The following is an 18,608-nucleotide window of genomic DNA, read 5'->3' as shown; positions in this document are numbered from 1 at the left end:
CGAACCCCTAATTTTTAAACTTAGACCATTTGTAGAATAGGTAATTTAGTTTTAAATGGGTTGTATCAGCATCGCTCTGACGAAGGGCTAACGCTCGAAGCGTCAGCTTTTTTTATTCTTTACTGGCTAATTTACGTTTTCAACCCAGTTGTTAACACTAAATCACCTGCTATACTCTCCCACCGACGCAGCACCACAGTTTCTTTAGAAACTTACCCCTTTATTCATTTGTAGAATACCTGAGCAATGAAATTTCGGAGAGATCAATCAGACTGAACTGTATATAATCTTGTGTTTATTCCATTCAGCCAAAGCTAACAGTATCTGATTAGTGACATACATAATGATGACTAATTATACATACATAATTTGCAATTACATGAAAAACTGTAAATGGTCATAAACAAATTTGGTCAGATCAAATCCTCACAGGACAGTTGTTTATGTAACACCGAAGAAAAACAAATCTTCTTGTTTCTTCTATATATTTCAGTACCCAGTCTACCCCCGTCTAAAGTGACAGCGCACAATACCAGCTCTACCAGCCTTCTGATGACCTGGGGTGAGGTACCAAAGGGATATATTCATGGAATTCTCCGGGGGTACCGAGTCTTCCACAGGAGGACTGATGATAAGGAAAGCTACTATCTTAACTCCACCACAGGGCCAACGGAGCGTAAACTTCACATCATAGGCTTGAAAAAGTTCACGGAATATTCAGTGAAAGTGTTGGCTTTCACAATAAAGGGCGACGGAGAAGTGTCCAATAACATTTCTGTTGTGACAGATGAAGATGGTAAGATTCAAGTTCATCTTTCAAGCATTTACACAATGTTTGAGAAGCATATAACTTAAGCCCCTGCTTCCATCCAATTTGCAAAATTTTCGAAAAACCTAAACAATAGTTTAGCGTGGGTGTGTTGCGGACAAAGCCTGCTTTCTACTCGCCTAACCTAAAATTGCTCTTAATTCCCTCGTACAAGGCTGTCGTAAAGTTAGTACACGTGCTCTGTAAGCCATTAAACCGCTTCATTCCAACGATGAAAACATAACAATTATGCCTTCATGTGGATAACACATTTTTATGGCCTTTTCCTGAAAAGGCTGTTGTGCAAGAAACAATTTAGAGAAAGGTAAATAAAGAAGCTTGGTAGAGTGTAGAGCCAAGATAATAAACGGTGGGGGTTTACATCGGGGAGACAGGAATGTCTCTTTGCTACCCCCCTCACGCCACTGTGTTTGTGCCAGTTCCCAGCTCTCCTCCTCAAAGTGTCCGCTCATTCAACACAAGCTCTACAAGTGTGAACGTGACGTGGCTGGAGGTTCCCACCGGATTTGTTCACGGTATATTACTGGGTTACAGAATATTCTACAGTATAACCCAACACCAACCTAAAAGTGTTCCTTACACCATTGTGTCTGCCAACAAACTGTCCAAGGAACTAACGATGTTGAAAAAGTTTACTAACTACACGATACAATTGGCTGCCTATACCAGGATTGGAGACGGAACAAAGTCACCGCCATTCATAGTTTCTACTGATGAAGATGGTATGAAAAAGTTCACAATTTCTACAGCAAGGTCGTTTCCGTTGTTTTACGTCGATGTTCCCGTATATTAGGTGTTATTATTTAGATTAAAGCACACGTACTTTATTTTGAAATACATCAAAAGTGTAAACTGGTTTAACAGCTGCTTCAAAAACAATCTGATGCAAGAGAATATGAACTTTATATTCTCTTTTATTATATACTCAACAAAATATCGCATTTCTGATTGGTCAATGATGAATGCATAAATAGGTTATAGAGTGCAATAGAGGTTATAGAGTGCAATACGGAGAAGTTGCCATGGAAACACCGATGGAGTAATTTTGTCGAGAATATAATAAATAAAAAATCGTATGAACGTGCTCGTGCATTTCGTGATTTATGGTCACTCGTGATGTTTTGAAAGTTCGCAAATTGCACTCGCCCACGGCTCGTGCAATTTTGAGAACTTTCAAAACATCACACGTGCCCATAAATCACGAAATGCACTCGCGTTCATACGATTTCCTATACGTATGATGCAAACTGATTAAATGATATTTTACACGCAAAGAAAGAGCCGGCTATAAAATGGGTCAATGTTACATGATAACAAAGTATTAACAAAAACCAAGAGAATATCAGGAACAGGAATGCGCCCGAAAATTAGATTTAAAAAAATATCATCGGAAAAGAGGTATTTATGTGGAATAAGTTCTCTCAGTTGATATTCCCTTGCTAGAACCAATGGCGTTTGAGTCATACATTAATCGTGGAACACTAAAGATAAAGCAAACAAAATTCATTGTGTGACATAATACCCAAAGAATGTTGCACTTTGGTCAACGCCAAGTGACATTTTCATGTTCTCGAGCTCCATGCAGTTTGAATGTTTGACTTCATCTTCCTACATGCTACTTCATACTTACTCTGCTTTGATTGGCTTATTGATTTATTACTTTGCTCTTTGTGTCAATACACTCACTTGAAATGAAATTGCCTCTTTCCTTAGTTCCCAGTCGTCCTCCTCAAAATCTCTGGGCAAACAATATCAGTTCAACAGCTCTAAATATCACGTGGAACCCAGTACCAACAGGATTTGTTCACGGCATATTACGAGGTTACCGAGTACTATATAAAGAAACGAACAAGCCTTCAGCACCGTTTACAAAGATCACTGTTCCTCCCAGGGTCAGAAACATAGAAATAAAAGATCTTAAGAAATTTACTAACTACAGCATAATGGTCCTTGCATTCACCATAAAAGGAGATGGTGCTCAGTCTCCAACGATCAAAGTTTCAACAGACGAAGACAGTGAGTATCAGTGAGATATTTTAATTTGGCTACAATCGTCATTAACTTACCATTTTTAATTTTTTTTTAATCCAGGGCTATACAAATTTTCTCCTTTTGTAATACCGTAGTTGTGACGCAGTAGGCTTATGGTCAAGAAACTGGTTCTTAGTTTACTTCAGATCAGCCTTAGCAGTTTTAAAGTGAGGAAGAATAGTTTCGTGAGTTTTGTATCCTCGATGGGAACTTAGAATTTAAATTTTCCTTCACCCGTAAGAACATCCTTTCCCTAAGAACCAGTTGCGCTCGCATGTTAAAAAAAAAAAACAGAAACTCTCATAATGATAGGTTGGGAATACATCAGGCCCTATCTCACCTTACCCTCCCCCCCCCCCCCGTGTTACATGTTACAGGTGGATCACGTCTCAGTAAACTCAGTAAAAATTATTTCAGTTCCAAGCGAGACGCCACAAAATGTTTACGCCAGGGATGAGGCGAGCGCCACAAAAATCTACGTGTCATGGCAAAGTCCACCCGTGCCCTCCCTACACGGTATTCTTCGTGGCTACTTTATATGGTATAGCATCATTAGACTTGGCATTAATGATAAAACACCAGTTTTTCCAAAAGACTACGTCAAGAAGCAATTATCAGCGTCTTCGAACGACGACGTACTTATTGATCTAGAGAGCTACGCTAAATATGACATAAAAATCGCAGCTTTTACTAGCAAAGGACATGGACCCACTAAAGACATAACCACAAGTTAGTATCATTTGTTTCTATTTGTAACTTTAAGCGAGTTTCGCGGTAGCCAAATAGTAAGGGCGTTCGTTTTTAGATCGAGGGTTCCAGGTTGCAGCCTTGATCTTCTTTGAGGATGCTAACCCAACACTGCTTTTTCTATATGTGAGTATAGGTGGGAATTGGCGAATCGTTGGGAAACCTGGCTTAATCCTGGGGGCTAAACCCAGGGGGTTTAATCCTGGGAGTCTAATCCTGGGGGTTTAACCCTGGGGATTTAACCCTCGGGGTTTAACCCTGGGGGTTTAACTCTCGGGGTTTAATCCTGGGGGTCTAATCCTAGGGGTTTAATCCTGGGGGTTAATCATGGGGGTTTAATCCTGAGGGTGGACTGAAATGGACTGGAATCTTACCCAGGGGGGCAGAAGCTTTGCTTCTAGTCGTCTAATGCTATTCTGTAACTGAAGTTATTTCCTAGCTCATCTATGAGATTTTATCACCTCCATGTTACTCCACCACCTGGTCCTAATTTGACGCAAGGTTACAAACAGTAATTTCATAATTTTAATCCAAGTTGTAAGCCGTTTTAACTAACCACAATTTAGTCTCAGGTTGAGGAGGCGTGTCGTTTTTTAAAAACGACACAAACAACTGTAACAATAGTCTTTCCACCGACCCTGCACTCAACTTCAGCAAATGGAAAGATGGAAAGATGCAGTGAGGCTGTGATTAAACCTTTGTCTCTCTTCCAGGAACCTGCAGATGTCGCTCTTCCATTCCAACAAACTGGTGGAACAATCCTCCATACGTAAGCTCTCAACCTAACAGCAACAGCAGTAAGGATAGTGGCATTATACCAACCATCTTGGAGCAAATAGTAACTCACTGCTGCCAAACCTGCGCTGAGTTTGGTTCCACGACAGTTGACTTCACCACTGATGCGGACGGGTTAGAGGCCAAGAAGTATGGTGTCATAGAGGTCAAGGACGCTATCAGCACCAAGACGATGATTTCTTTTGGGATTGCTGGAGTGATGCCACAGGAGATCTACCATAGTCCGGATGGCAATGCCGAGTATATACCAATTATGGAGACACCAGGCGTGGCGTTTATCATTGCTGAAAGAAGGTGGGCCAGGCCCGTGAGAAATTCTCGAATATCACTGGCTGGCATCAGAGCGTCAATAGACTACCACTCAAAATATTCATTTCATAATGAACTCTCTTCTCTGCCCGATCCAGTTTCGGAACCAACAGGGGTTTTCCATGAAAATTGATGTACATTGACATCATCTATGCTAAGATCATCTTATTTTCATTTATCAACGCCACTAACTCGGCGTCAAATGACAACTTACATTTTCCCCATGTTTCTGTCGTCGTTATTTCAAAATTCGTTGCTGTGTCATTGCAGAGCACCCATCGCTAGTTTCTCCCCACTTTTCTGTCGACTCATCTCCTTACTTGAAATGCCTTCATACACAACATCGATCGGCAAATACAACAACTCTGGACCGAAATAGGGACGAGCTGTCGTTTAGTTAAAGAATGACATAAAATGAGTAAATTTAAAATAGTTTGAAATATCATTGTAGTCTATCACGACATTGCAACTGTTTTAAATGATTTACATCTTGTAGTAGCTTTAAATGCAGTATACATATTCCTGTGTGTTCTGTGCAGAGATATTCACAAGGAAGTCCTACTCGCGATCCTCAGCTGCTGGCCTGCTGTAGTTATTGCCTGTTTTATGACATACCTCGCTGGAATCGTGGTGTGGGCTTTGGTAAGTTACTCATATGAATCAAATAAAAAGCAGACCGTCTGGGGAAGGAGGGGCTAGCTAAGTACCCAATAAAATTCCTGGAATCGGAGACTGCGCCAAAAGACAATAATCTACTGTGAGAGGCTCCTCCAAAAAAGAAACCTCAAGGCAGATAACGTTCCAAATGCTTAAGTGAAGGAGATTTCACCAAAAAGAATATAAACAACAAAATTTAGCCAAAAAAAAAGATACAAGTAAGTTAGCTTGAGACTTCTTCTCCCATATACACACATTTTCCAAATTGTCTTCTCACGGCGCTCTTGTTTTTGTGCAGGACATGAACTGGAATCATGTTGACTTCCCCAAATCTTTCTTAGCGGGATCACTGGAAGGATTCTGGTGGTCGTTTGTTACTATGACAACAGTTGGGTAAGCACTTTCAGCTTGTAATAGTTGACTCAAAGTGTGCTCCTGATATCAGTTTGTTACTCGCATTATTAATGAACGCATCCACATACATTGTCCGTTTTCGCTTACAAGAGGACTAAGCAGGGGAAGCCCTACCTCGGTGCGAGTGTTATCGAAGGGCAAAGTAAATATTTTCCATGAAATGACTTCCTTAAGAAGTTGATTTGGTATTATTAACTGAGTTGATAATTTAAATTGGCCACCGTAAAGAGTGGCTCGAAACGTCAGCTTTGAAACTCTTTACGGTGGCAAATTTACATTATCAACTCAGTTGATAATACTGAACTACCTTTCTATACTCCCCCACCGACGCAACAGCACAGTTTCTTTAGAAACTTACCCCTTGATTATTTTTTTCCTCAAGGTTTGATTCCTAATAGTTCTGTAATCCTTCAAAGTGAATACTACTTCAATTATGTAATATTCGACATTGCATCTCAAGGCCCGTCAATGTAGCTAGAGACAAAAAGAAATGACCGCTGCGTCAAAGGTTGTTAGTTTCTGCCAATTGCGTCCCTTAGACAAAAATGATGCTTTGAACAAATAGAATGTTACCTACCTGTTACCTACTATCAAATACATTATCTTTGGATATTAGTTTATGTTTGTTTACCTCAAAAACCTGGCTGTCTTGCGTTATCAAAGAAATTGGGTTATTTCAGAAAGCTAACACTTTTCATATCTGTCTTTAAATTGTTAAAACATTTATGTGCTGTGAGAGTGAACGAAAGTGTGTCAAAATTTTGATTGCGTGGTGATGGTTTTCTTTTAGGTACGGTGATCGAGTTCCAAAGTCCATTCCCGCGCGGTCATTTGCCTTTTTGTGGACTTGGACTGGTATCGCCACAATAGCTGTTGTTACAAGCAGCATTACAGCTTCTTTAATGAGTATGGTGTTCCGTTCAGAAAAGATGCTATACGGAACAAAGGTAAGAGCGCTGGACAAGTCGAACGTAATATCTTTAAATTTTAAACTTTGAAAGAGTGTGTTATGAATAGAGATCTCAGTAACGTGGAAAAAAAAATAACATTACTACAGTTACGTGGAACATTATGACCTATGTAATAAGATATTTGGAGTTTAATCAATTGCGTGTTTTCTCAAGCTTGAGACTTCCAGTTGACACCTGGCAGAGGCAAAGTGTTACAATGTTGTTAAGACTTTGATTGTCATCGTGTTAACCAGCTTCTAGCGCTCAGAACAGTGCGCTTCAAAAAGGCACATCAGCAGTTTTCAGCAGGCCACGATGTAGTCTTCTCACATTGTCAGAGTCAATACTACTCACAGATCGGTTTAATCAGCCATTGTTAAGGCCACATCAACCAGATCTACTTAAAACAGAGAGATAGGAGATCCGTTACACCCAATTTAGAGCAGCGCTTTGTTCTGCGTTTTAATCCAAGTCATCGTGAGGTATTCTTACGCAGGGAATGTTTTTTTAATAATGCCTTTTCCGACAAAAAAAAAAAAAAGATTAGCTAATATCAATCAGCTCAGAGGAGGAGAGAAGAGACTGAGTTACCTATATTTGGGAAAGCTTACATTCCAGAAAGAATGGCAACACTTCTAATTACCCTAGGATACTGAGACTGGGATGAATTCCGCGGCTGATGAGCCTCTTGGCTAGTAAGACCTAACCTTTTAGCGCGAGTCATTCTTTCTAACGTCAAGAAAATGTTCTTGCTCAATGAATTACCATATTCCTTTATTTATGGGGCTGCGTTTATGTGCTGCGCACATGGAGCTCCGCTTTAAAGACAGGACTAGGCGAAAAGCGGCTGCTGTAAATGATTTTCAACCACCCGAATAACCCACGTCTCTAAAGTTGTTTTTTCTTTTATCTGTTCAGTTGGCCGCCATTTCTAACTCCACGGAATACAAGCTGGGACTCAGACGAAATGCCATATTAGACACAGGTGAGTGTAGTTACACCAATGTGGAATAACTCCTGCAGCACCGATATCAATATTGTTAACTGGGTTTGTGAAAGAAAAAAAACAGTTTAGTCAGTTTAGCCACTTTCCTGCCGTACCTTTTGGCTCAAGTAATATTTCCAACGAATTTGATTTAGCGGCATCCATGACGTCACACGATAAATGGCCATTAGCTTGAATACAAGACTGATACTCATAGAGTATATTACCAAATGATAAGTTAGCTTTAAAAAAAACTCACCCTCCCAAAAAAAACTCAGACTCAGCGACTCAAAGTCGTTATGTAAAATGTTCGGGTTTACTGCTACTGATTTGCGTATAAGTTTAGCTATTTGTGATTGCATGCAGATGTTAAAGTAACTTAATCTATGATACATTCACCAAGACCAGCTCTCGCTGAAAAACTTAGATTGACAATGGAAGTGTAAAAGGTGGCTTTAGGGAGAGACCCCGTAACCTTATGACCCTTGACCTTGTGATTGGTTTTCTGGACTTTGGGTCGAAGGTTCTGAGTTCATACTCTTTCCATGTTATCAGGTATGTGTGGGTACCAACAAACTGTCAAGAATAAAATTCTCACATGCATTCTGGAATGGACGTGCATCGCATCCAAGACGAAAAATACTTAAAGATAGTGTGAGAACGTGTTACTAATCCTCTTTGAAGTCACAACGACTTACTTTTCTTCTTTCAGACCGATCATACGGGAACTTGTATGATATTTATGACGACCTTGAAAATAACCGGGTGCATGCAGCACTTTTGGATTCGTACTCGACAGCGAGTGAGAGCAAGTTGTTCAGCAAGGATTGGATCCGAGTGATAGAGATTATACCCGTCAGATACGAATCTGCTAATGGCCTGGTACTGACCGGAGATGCCACTAGATTGGCGCGCTGTTTTCGGCGCTACGTGAGATCGGAAACAGACAGCATTCATAGAATTATACAGAAAAAAGTTGGATCAATTGAGGTGAGGGTAATCAGGACCAGGAACAACTTTGGCTTGATAAAATTCTTTAGTTATTTCATATTTAACTCATCAGTCATACATAGTCTTGCACTTATGTAGTCATTTTAAAGCGGGTGGAGGCAAGCGCGAGGCGGACATGAGGAGGATTGGAGAAACTCTTCCTCTTGCGCATAATTTTTCCTTGACTTCCCCTAGCTAACAATCGCCTCGCCCTCGCCTTCACGCGCCTAATAAACGCAAAAAAGACGTCTTTTCCGCAAGCTAGCTGCCTGTGGGAGAAGTGGTATCCCATGATAACTTGCCAGACCAGCAACAGCACAGCTAAACCATTGACAAACAACTTCAACGTTTCTGTTTTTTTTTTCTATCGTTCCATTTTACAGGCAGGTGATGTTCCTTTCGCCGTGAAGACATCTTCGGAGTTGCTGACGGAAGAGTCCTACGTGTATGTCAATACAGTCATCATCCTCGGTGCATCCTTAGGCGTCTTCACTCTATGTGGTCTCTTGTGGCATTATTGCTTCTACAAGAGGACGCTATCACCAAAGTCTTCTGAGTCAGGTATAAGATGATGAAACTACACCGATTTTATTCTCCGCGATTTATTTTGTCGTAACACGAGAAAAGATTACTCTCCTTCAATCGCACCACAAGTTTCTTGGAATCTGCAGTGTCATAATATATTTTTCCCTTTAGTACCTCATTTCCGGGAGGTAAATATGATTGCATCAGTCTTTCATTGGCATTTGGAGATATGAAAAGCGGTTTGTCATTTTAAATTATCACTTTTGTTGACAAAGAGGAGGTGTTCATGTACTTTTGCTCCACCCTCCCCCCTCCCCATCTTCTACTTGCGCTGGCACGTAACATCGTGTGAGGTTAAGAACCAGTGTCCAAGGCAAGATTGAAGTGAGCCTCTAAAACCAGAATCACAGAAACCTTCACTTGAGCGAAAGTTAGCACGGTGGGTTTTGCTGAGTATCAAGAAGTTAAAGCATACAGCGTGTAGTTTATGCTAACAATGCAGAATATTGTATAAAAAAAAACCCTTCTACCCGAGCACTACTCAGAACTGCATATGAAAGAGCATAATGATATTTTGTGGAGAGACTTTTTCAAAAGAGTGCATCTTTCTCCTCGGTCTCCAGTGTTACGTTCTGGTCAGTTTTCACACAGATTTCATCTCGTTATACCCCTCTCAGGGACCGGTCATTATCTCCTGGGGGAAGTGGTCAAAGGATTTTAGTCGTGTCACAATGTCATTTACCTGATCCCCACCCCCTCTTTTAAAGGTTCATAGTGTTCGAATGATCCCCCCCTTATTAGTAGTCAGTTTTCTACAGTCCCCCCTCTTTCTACTCTGTTTGCGATGACTGACCCCCCCCCCCATCTTTTCTCCTTGAAAACCATGTGATTTACCCCACCTAAAAAAAATCTCCTGACACTCCCCCCGCGAGGGGGATACTATTGATTGGTTCCCAAATAAGGATGGAAAAGCAGTGGTGATGGTGTCCAGTCCCCAGTGATTTTAATTTCATGTCATTTCCTTGTCAGCCGAAGACATAGTGGTAATCGACGGGTCAGGAAAATCACCAATAACTCGTCAAGAATTAATGGAGCAGCTAAAACAAGATATCGCCGAGTTTTATGCATCCTTTCGACGAAGGTATCTTGCTTTACGAAGAAAACATATCAAACAGATCAGGGAGTTCAGAAGAGAGAACGGTGGTAATCTAGACACAGGTAAACCTTCTCCGTGTGACAATACACGAGCCATGTCCGGCGTTTAAAGGCTCTGACTTACGTTAGGACATCTTTCCATATACTTAAGTTGACAGCACTCTTTTTTTTCCTAAGAATGACAGCTAAAATCGATTCTATTAATTTTGTGCCTTCGATCTATTTTGATCCTAAAATATTGTCTTAGTTTTGCAGTATTTTGTCGACTTGATTCAAGTCCCCTTTATTTTCAGAGTTTTAAGGAACAGTGGGTAGCGTAACTTTTGTGCTACAGGGGAAAACGTGAGACAAATTGAATAGCATCCCTTTCCCACATTTTTGTAAAACAAGATGGGAAAAGCGAACTTCCACTTTTTCATAATTTTAACTTTTCATCATACCCAAATGTATCTGTTGCACCCAAAAAAATTTGTTTCTAGAGCGGGTAATCCTAAAGGCAGTTGGCACTAGTGCAGAACTAAAGGCAAAAATTTAATTTTAATTCTCACATTTAATTAACAATTACTCACCGAAGTGGAAGTAAATATCCAACACTTTCAACGACACCAAGGTGGATAATTGTTTTATTTTATACCACAAAGATACAAAAAAAGTAGTTTATTTCTTTCAAAATACCGAAAATGGTCGGGAATTAAACTCTCGACGAGTGATTGTCTCTTTGGCTGCACGGAGGTAAATAATACTAGATATTGACTTTCGAACTAGCCAATCAGCGCGCACGAAGAGTACTATTCACTTGTGGGGTAAATACTAATAATACATAAAAGGACTGCGTCTTGCATATTGCACTCATGATTTTAGGAAAAATTAAAAGAAACAGAACGAAACAGAATCAATCAGATAAGTTTAAAAGTGAAGCCTGGAATGACAAAAGACAGACAAAGTTACAAAAGTTCTCTTTTGTTAAACTGTGTTATTTTAGAACTATAGAACAAAAGGAGATTGATACATCTTGCCTTTTTCATTTTACCTTTAAAGTCACAGAGTTCAGGAGACTGACGGAGTTAACGGCAAGTAAGTGAATTATTTGTGTGAAAACTGTAAGTAAACAAAAATTGTAATTCAGTGGTAAATTTTTGAGAAGTCTTTGAAAACCGACAGTGAACTTCCCAATTATATTGAAAAATAAAAAAAAACGATCTTTGCTGAGGGACTTCGCCAGGTTTGTCTGAATTGCAACTCCTTAAAAATGTTTATGCAAACTGATTAATTAGTAACTTTAGACTTACTTTTTAATTCAAAGTGTTCTTGTTTATTTCCAGGTCGAAGAGGAAATTACATGGTGACAAGAGACGCAGATATCAACTCGATATTTGAAGGACTGGACATGACAATATTCGACAAAAGAGGCAGCAAACGATGGTGAATTGACACTAACGAGTCAACCGTCCTGTGCAGATGTACGCTGAAAAACGAAGATACCAGCGATGATATTCTTGAGTAATAGGATTAAAGCAAATACTTAAAAACACGACGTAGTCTAGCATGTCACTGAGAACTCTTCTACAACGATATCAAATTCCCATGCAAATTTTACACGCTAATTTCTAAACCAGAGCACCATAGCAGGTGTCTCTACAAAATAAAACATCACTTAGAAGTACCCTTACACTGCCCTCCTGGGTGGCACATAGGAAACGCCAAGAGAAAAAAAAAGTCCCATTATTTTCTCGTGGAAACGTGCAATGAAGCAGTTTCTCTCGTTTCCGACGTATCTTGCCATCGTCTTTCGTACACTGAAAAAAAAAAAATGAACTCAAGTGTCAAAATTGACGTAAATCATGCGAACAAGAAAATAATCGCAAAATTGATTGTAATTCAACTGACCGTTTCATAATAAAAGCAAAAGAATTGATAAGATACCTTACGATGAATCACTGCATAATCCATGTGCAGTTGGGAGCCATTTCTTGCAGATCCAAATAACTTAACTAGCCCGTTAAGGAGGGGGGCATTGGGGCCTATTAGAAACCGCAAACCGAAGAAAAAATCATCCTGAGCCGAAAAACCGAAAAAAAAATTCGATCAAAACCGAAAACCGCACGCAAAACTATCTAAACCGATACATTTTCACATCCCAGTTATTAAAACCCTGATCGATCCGATACAGTGGTGATAAGTGGAGCATACAGAGTAAACTACACTAATTTCATTACAAGATTTGTGAATGCCATGGACTTGGCATTCGTATCTTCTAGTATCTGCTTAAATTAACAGCTGCTCTCTCGAGGACCTCGAACGTGGTCTCTGCGGACTCAGCAGCTGGAAATGGAGCCTAGTTAAATTCAGGAAATTCGCACAAAAGTCCTCTGCAGGATTACAATTTTGCAGTCGCAAAAAGCTATAGCTCTGAAAAGTTTCATCGTAAATCCCTAATCCAACATTTCCGTTTGCGAACTAAGACCTGGCAGTTTGGAGATTCTATTGGAATGTTGAATCAATGTGAAAGTGATCTTCGCAGTAATGAACACTACTTAAATAGTAGTGAAAAGAAGACCTGAAAAACATTCAGGCCTGTACGGGATTTGAACCCACGGCCTCTGCGATACCGATGCAGTGCTCTACCAACTGAGCTAACAAGCCAACTGGGAGCTGGTCACTGTGTTGGTTCCAAATAAACCCGTGAAGTGGTGAATAAACGGTTGTGAATATATGGAAGTGATACATTTGAACTGCGGTTAAGACCTGAAGGAGATCGCTTTCACATTCACGTCTTTATCCGCAGTTCAAATATATGACTTCCATATATTCACAACCGTTTGATGTTGAATTAATCAGTCACGCGTGGCCTGTAACTTGGTCATCAACTTCGAGGTGGCGTTGATAAAGAAACTCTGGCAATGTTCCGTGCTTAGCCGTACCCTAAGTATAGCTGTACCCTCCCCTCTCCCACTGCGATATTGAATTGGTTTGTCACGCATTCCTCTCGATAACATTTGCGTTTAGCGGCTATTCGAGATAAGTGGAGGCGCATAATTACCTCTCAGATCGAAAAGAAACCGAAACCCAAATAGATCAAATAGCAAAAACCGAAAACCGCATCGGATATCAAATCCCAAAATCCGTTAGGCCTAGTTCAAACGTCGATCTTTACATGTACCGAACCTAATTGCAATTTGGGTCGACTCGAATAATTAAGAGCGGCAGTTGATTCAAACGTCGATCCGAATTTAGTCGATCCTAATTGCAAAACTGAACATAACTCCATTGTAGTCAGCGGTTAATGCTTACCAATGGGTATACAGGTATATTTTGTGGATTTAAAACAAGAGGAGCACGAGCCTTCCTCCTTTCCCGCCATATTGTTTGAATGGTTCGAAGGCTTTCGCGCATGGCACGTAAGCGAACTTTCTTGAATTGTGGGTAAAACATACTGGAATAATGATTATTTTAACGTATGTATAATGTATGCATTAAGTTCGGTACATGTAAAGTACGACGTATGAATCAATGTCGATCTTTTACCGTTCTATCCGACTAGCCGAGTCGGATAGAACGGCACTGTCGATCCGAATACAAGTCTGCCGATCCTAATTGATTCAAACGTCGATCTTTACATGTACTTAATAAAAACGTTAGGTTCGGTACATGTAAAGATCGACGTTTGAACTAGGCCTTAGTATTTTTCGCGAAAACCAAAAACCAAGTGCTAAAAAACGGAAAATCCGCAAACCGCAATGAACACCAAAAACCGGTCCACTGTTTTCATTCAAGATAGGAGTTTTAAAAGGCTTGAAAATTATTCAATAAGACTATCAACTTAAGAAAAAAAAAATAGACTGGTTAGCGTGTCAGAGCGTACTTTTCTATTCTTTAAATTTTCATACAAGAAAAAAGCCTTGGGGATTGTCATTAAAGTTACCGGGACTCTCGATAAACGGGCCCTGGCGGGACTCCAGGTTTGAAGACATGACTAGGTCATTGAGCTCTGTTCCAGGGGAAGACAGCAGTTTACTCGCACGGTGCTTATCCTCATTAGTGAATGAAACCGGAGTAACTGTAGGAGGGGAGGGACCTAAAAGAAAGATCTTTCATTTTATCTGGAGCTTCAAATCAATGCATAACTTTCTAATGCATCCCAGGCAAGAGTTTCTCAACTGTTGTTTCAATGAAAGGAGTATCAGTTTTGTAATTCAAAGATTGCCGAATATCGAAAAGAAACATCGTTCATATTCAAAGCGTGGTCAAAGAAAAGTGAGCAGACATACGTATCCCGAATTATAATGCTTGTAATGTCGGTTAGATGGAAAATCAGCTTAACTGGCGCCGCAAAGTACAGTTATCAGTCCATATTTGGTGAGTATCATAAGGCCAGACGACAACACCTACGCTTCCAAGCCTTAATCTTTGGAAAAAGTATGCGGTTTTTTTAAGTCCCTCAACGAGCAAATCAAACTGCATTAGAGATATAGACGACGAAGCCTAATAAAAAGTCTAATCATTTATTAATTTTGTAAGATTGGTACAAACTACGCATTCTCCTCGGTTATTTTGCGACTATAATTTTCTCAATTTCAACGTCTGAACACAAAATTCAAAAGATTTCCTTTATCCGTTCCGATCGCAAATCCACCTGTGCAACTAATACTGCAAATAATTTGTTCAAATTAAACTTGCTCGAAGAATTCAATTGGTGGAGTAATATCAATCTATCTTTTTTATTTATAAATGGGGGCCCGTGGTTGATTTATGTTGCTTGGCGCTCTATCTCTTCATGAAAAAACGGACCACAGAATTTCAAAAAACAATTGGAATTGTTGGCAATTAAATATTATACAAGAATGTGACTAAATCTTCTATTTTGAATTTTTATTCGTTTATTCAAATACCAACCCCGCTGAGAAATTATTTTTATTTTGTTTACTCAAAGGTTACAACTTGACCTTGAAACTGTTTTTTTAATAATTAGGCTGGACAAATTTGAAAGTTGTCGAAGAATATTTTTCTCTCTAAATTGTTTGATATTATTTACAGAACTGAACAGGGGAAGGAAAAGAGTGAGAGACGTTTGTTATAAAAGATGAAATTTGTCAAAGTTTTGAAAGGAAGGAGGATCGTGTTTTTGTTACTGATTACTGGTTTTGCGGGTATCGTTACAATTAATATATGCTCATGGATTTCTACAACTAAACAGCAACCAACCATACACCGGACATATTTGAAAACTCGTACAAGATGCCCTCAGAAATTTCCGCTTTTGATCCTGGTTCTTTCCAGTCCGTTAAACTTCCAACAGCGACGAGTGATTCGTCAAACTTGGGGGACAGATTATGCCATGGACAAAACTTGGAAAACCATGTTTTTATTGGGGCAAGCAAAACATCCAATGGAAGCGAAATACTTGATTGAGGAGGCAATCATTTATGGTGACCTCATCCAAGGTCTCCAAACAGATTCGTATTCCAATTTAACCTTAAAAACAGAAATGGGCTTAGAATGGGCAGTAAAATATTGTGATTTTGATTTCCTTATAAAAACAGATGACGACGTTTTCGTGAACACTTACAAACTGGTAGATTATTTAAGGAGACCACAGACTTCCAAAAGACAGTTATACCTAGGAAATGTCGCACAACGACAGAAAACGAGAAGAAGAGGAAAATGGGCTTTATCCCTCCAGGAATACCAAAGCGATTTTCTTCCAAAATTCTGTCTCGGTCCTGGCTATGTGTTATCAAAAGACCTTGTCAGCCGATTTGTAGAGATATTTGACGTGAAGAAACCTTTGAAACTCGAGGATGTGTACATGGGAATGTTGGCGGAAAGAATTGGCGTGACCCCCAGCAATCATTCAGGATTCATAACGTACAGTGAAGAGAAGCATTGTACATACAATTCTAAGTGGATTCTTGTACACGAGGCGTCGCCATACTGTATTATGAAATTGTTCAACAAAGCTTTAGAAGAAAGATTTCGTCAAGTTGGTAAAGGTACACAGGTTAACTTGCTTTAGAGATGAATGTATAAATTGAAAGTAGTCGGCATAGAATTGATGCAGATTAAAGGTTGAGTTCTGGGTGTACTGTGCGACTCAATCATGCTGATGTTTGTGTTTATAAGAGGAGTGGGTATGCTGTTATCATCCTTCCATATTAGCCAGCGAAATAAAGAAAAACTTGTGCCCTTGTTTGATTTGCTTTGTGATCCGTCTGCTTGTCTTAGCTAACTGATGCCTGTGGTGCCAACTGACTCGCTAAGAAATAGACTAACTTGCTGAAAGTCTATTAGGCTTACAGACTGAATGGAAGCCTAGCTGACTGGTGAGATGGCTGGTGATCCACCTGTGTAATTGGCTGATTAAATGGCTGATTGGCTGGCTGACTGACTGACTCACAGGCTACATAACTTACTCGATTTCTCTCTAGCAGCCAGACAGCAGCCAGACAGCAGCCAGACAGCAGCCAGACAGCCAGCAATCTAACAAGGTGACTGACTGACTGGCAAACCTTTGGCCTGGCTGACTGGCTGACACTGGACTGATTGGTGAGCGGAGGGCTAGTTAGGTAAAGTTAACTCACCAGCTAACTGGCTGGCTGGACCGCTAACGCTGAATTAAATAGCTTATTGGGTGACTGTTAGACTGCTCAATGGCCGACTAATAGATCAGTTCCAATATTGCTATAATTCTTAACTTTACTACCAAGACGCCATATTTTCGAACTCTCTCTCTTTGTCCGCTGTATTCCATTCAATGAGACTAGCACATATCCATAAAACTAGACGACACAGTAATAAATAACTCAACTATTAGAAGATTTCAACCATCCGATTAAAACATCCACGTGCCAATTCGAATTATCCGGCCTGAAGCCCTCAGCCGCAGAGGTGGGTGTTTAGCACCGGGAAGCAGTGACAAAAACCAGGACGTTGGGTTTGAAAATTGATGAATATTACTTGGGGTATATCACCGAATATATCCCAGTTTTAACTGTGGCATATCCGGTTGCATGATGCCTTTCGACAATGATCACGAAAAAAAAACGGAGCTAAAAGTAATGTAGGGTTGAGATTATATGATAAAATAAACACTCTGCTCTGGCAAATCCATGAGACTGTTTCAAGAAATAAATGGAAAGATTCTGGAAATAACGTTCTAGACATGAAATGGTTTATCTTTTCCGTTTTTGAAAGTTTCTAACGTGATCTGTTTATGAAAATTTCAGAAATTCTAAAATGTAATTATGTTTTGCGTCAAAAGTTATCGCATTTGGCGTTTTTGTTACAGTTTGTGCCGGGCATTACTTGTTTTGGCGGAGTACCCTCACCCCTATTCTAGCTTCGCCCCCTAGAAACTTTTGCTATATTATAACCAGTGAGGCAGAGAGAGGTCGCAGAAGGCAACATAATCCGTGAAAGGGCCTTTGGATTGAGACCAAGATCAAGCCACACCGCTGAAATATTGAAAAAAAAAAAGAATAATTTATTTCTGAGGGTTCAATCAGCTTTAAAAAAATTATGCATAAAAAACGCGAAATTTTCAGAGCTGTATATCTGTCACAGTGGAACCGACCTCTAATGATGGGAAAGCCACGATTTAGACAAGACATTCCTTTCGCTTGAAGTGCCAAATAAACGTTCAGTCTTGAAAGGAGCCAGTTCGTTCGCCAATTTTTCTGTAACTGTGTATAAAGAACTGTCCCCTGAGAAAACGACACTCGGCTTAATTGAAATGTTGTAACTTTTATTTCACCGCTGGATCACAGCGTCCTCCGTTGAAGCCTTCGTAACCTTGGCACTTGCGGAAATAGCATGATGCGATCAAAATGCCTGCAATAAATCGCAAAAAGCGAGGCACTTAAGCTTTCGAACGCTGAGCATTTAGAAAATGATTTAGGATGGTAAACACTTTCAAGTTTGGGGCCACTTTTAAATTATCGAAGAAGTAGGCTGGCTATAAGTTACTAGTGTACAAAGTTGTCACGTTGTCATATAAACATTAACTGAAAAAAAAAAGTAATGACATCTCGTTGAGAAATAAATGGGTATCATTTGATAACGTCTTTCACGAAAGAAAAAAAATTGCGGTAGTATCGATCCATCAAAGACTTGAATGATTTAGTAGGTAATGAACCATTAAAGCCATCTTATATTAACTTAATCTTGATACGAAAGCACTCGTTTCGCGAAGGAAAAGATCACTTTTCGAAATTTTTTTTTATGT

General features: G+C 39.8%; 2 protein-coding genes across 2 annotated transcripts in view; both read left to right on the top strand.

The window, feature by feature from the left end:
- LOC113677106 (phosphatidylinositol phosphatase PTPRQ) overlaps positions 1–11,918 on the top strand; it is a 28,540-nt gene extending 16,622 nt beyond the window's left edge. Inside the window, exons 25-38 of the mRNA XM_089195925.1 lie at positions 494–796; positions 1,249–1,551; positions 2,543–2,845; positions 3,278–3,589; positions 4,321–4,696; positions 5,251–5,353; positions 5,667–5,761; positions 6,573–6,729; positions 7,651–7,717; positions 8,430–8,707; positions 9,091–9,268; positions 10,262–10,450; positions 11,426–11,461; positions 11,710–11,918. Of these exons, the coding sequence (XP_089052051.1) occupies positions 494–796; positions 1,249–1,551; positions 2,543–2,845; positions 3,278–3,589; positions 4,321–4,696; positions 5,251–5,353; positions 5,667–5,761; positions 6,573–6,729; positions 7,651–7,717; positions 8,430–8,707; positions 9,091–9,268; positions 10,262–10,450; positions 11,426–11,461; positions 11,710–11,813 (2,804 nt within the window). The 3' untranslated portion in view covers positions 11,814–11,918. The remainder of the gene's footprint in view (positions 1–493; positions 797–1,248; positions 1,552–2,542; positions 2,846–3,277; positions 3,590–4,320; positions 4,697–5,250; positions 5,354–5,666; positions 5,762–6,572; positions 6,730–7,650; positions 7,718–8,429; positions 8,708–9,090; positions 9,269–10,261; positions 10,451–11,425; positions 11,462–11,709) is intronic.
- A 3,526-nt stretch (positions 11,919–15,444) lies between these two features.
- Positions 15,445–16,520, top strand: LOC149050854 (beta-1,3-galactosyltransferase 5-like). Its single transcript, XM_089195924.1, has one exon. The coding sequence runs from the start codon at positions 15,468–15,470 to the stop codon at positions 16,398–16,400; it is 933 nt and encodes a 310-aa protein (XP_089052050.1). The 5' UTR covers positions 15,445–15,467; the 3' UTR covers positions 16,401–16,520.
- Positions 16,521–18,608: the final 2,088 nt, after the last annotated feature.

This window comes from Pocillopora damicornis, chromosome 2, assembly GCF_964200805.1.
Source record: "Pocillopora damicornis chromosome 2, jaPocDami1.2, whole genome shotgun sequence".
Taxonomy (NCBI): Eukaryota; Metazoa; Cnidaria; class Anthozoa; order Scleractinia; family Pocilloporidae; genus Pocillopora; species Pocillopora damicornis.
The sequence above is the reverse complement of the archived record's forward strand: the minus strand, read 5'-3'. Positions and strand labels throughout refer to the sequence as shown.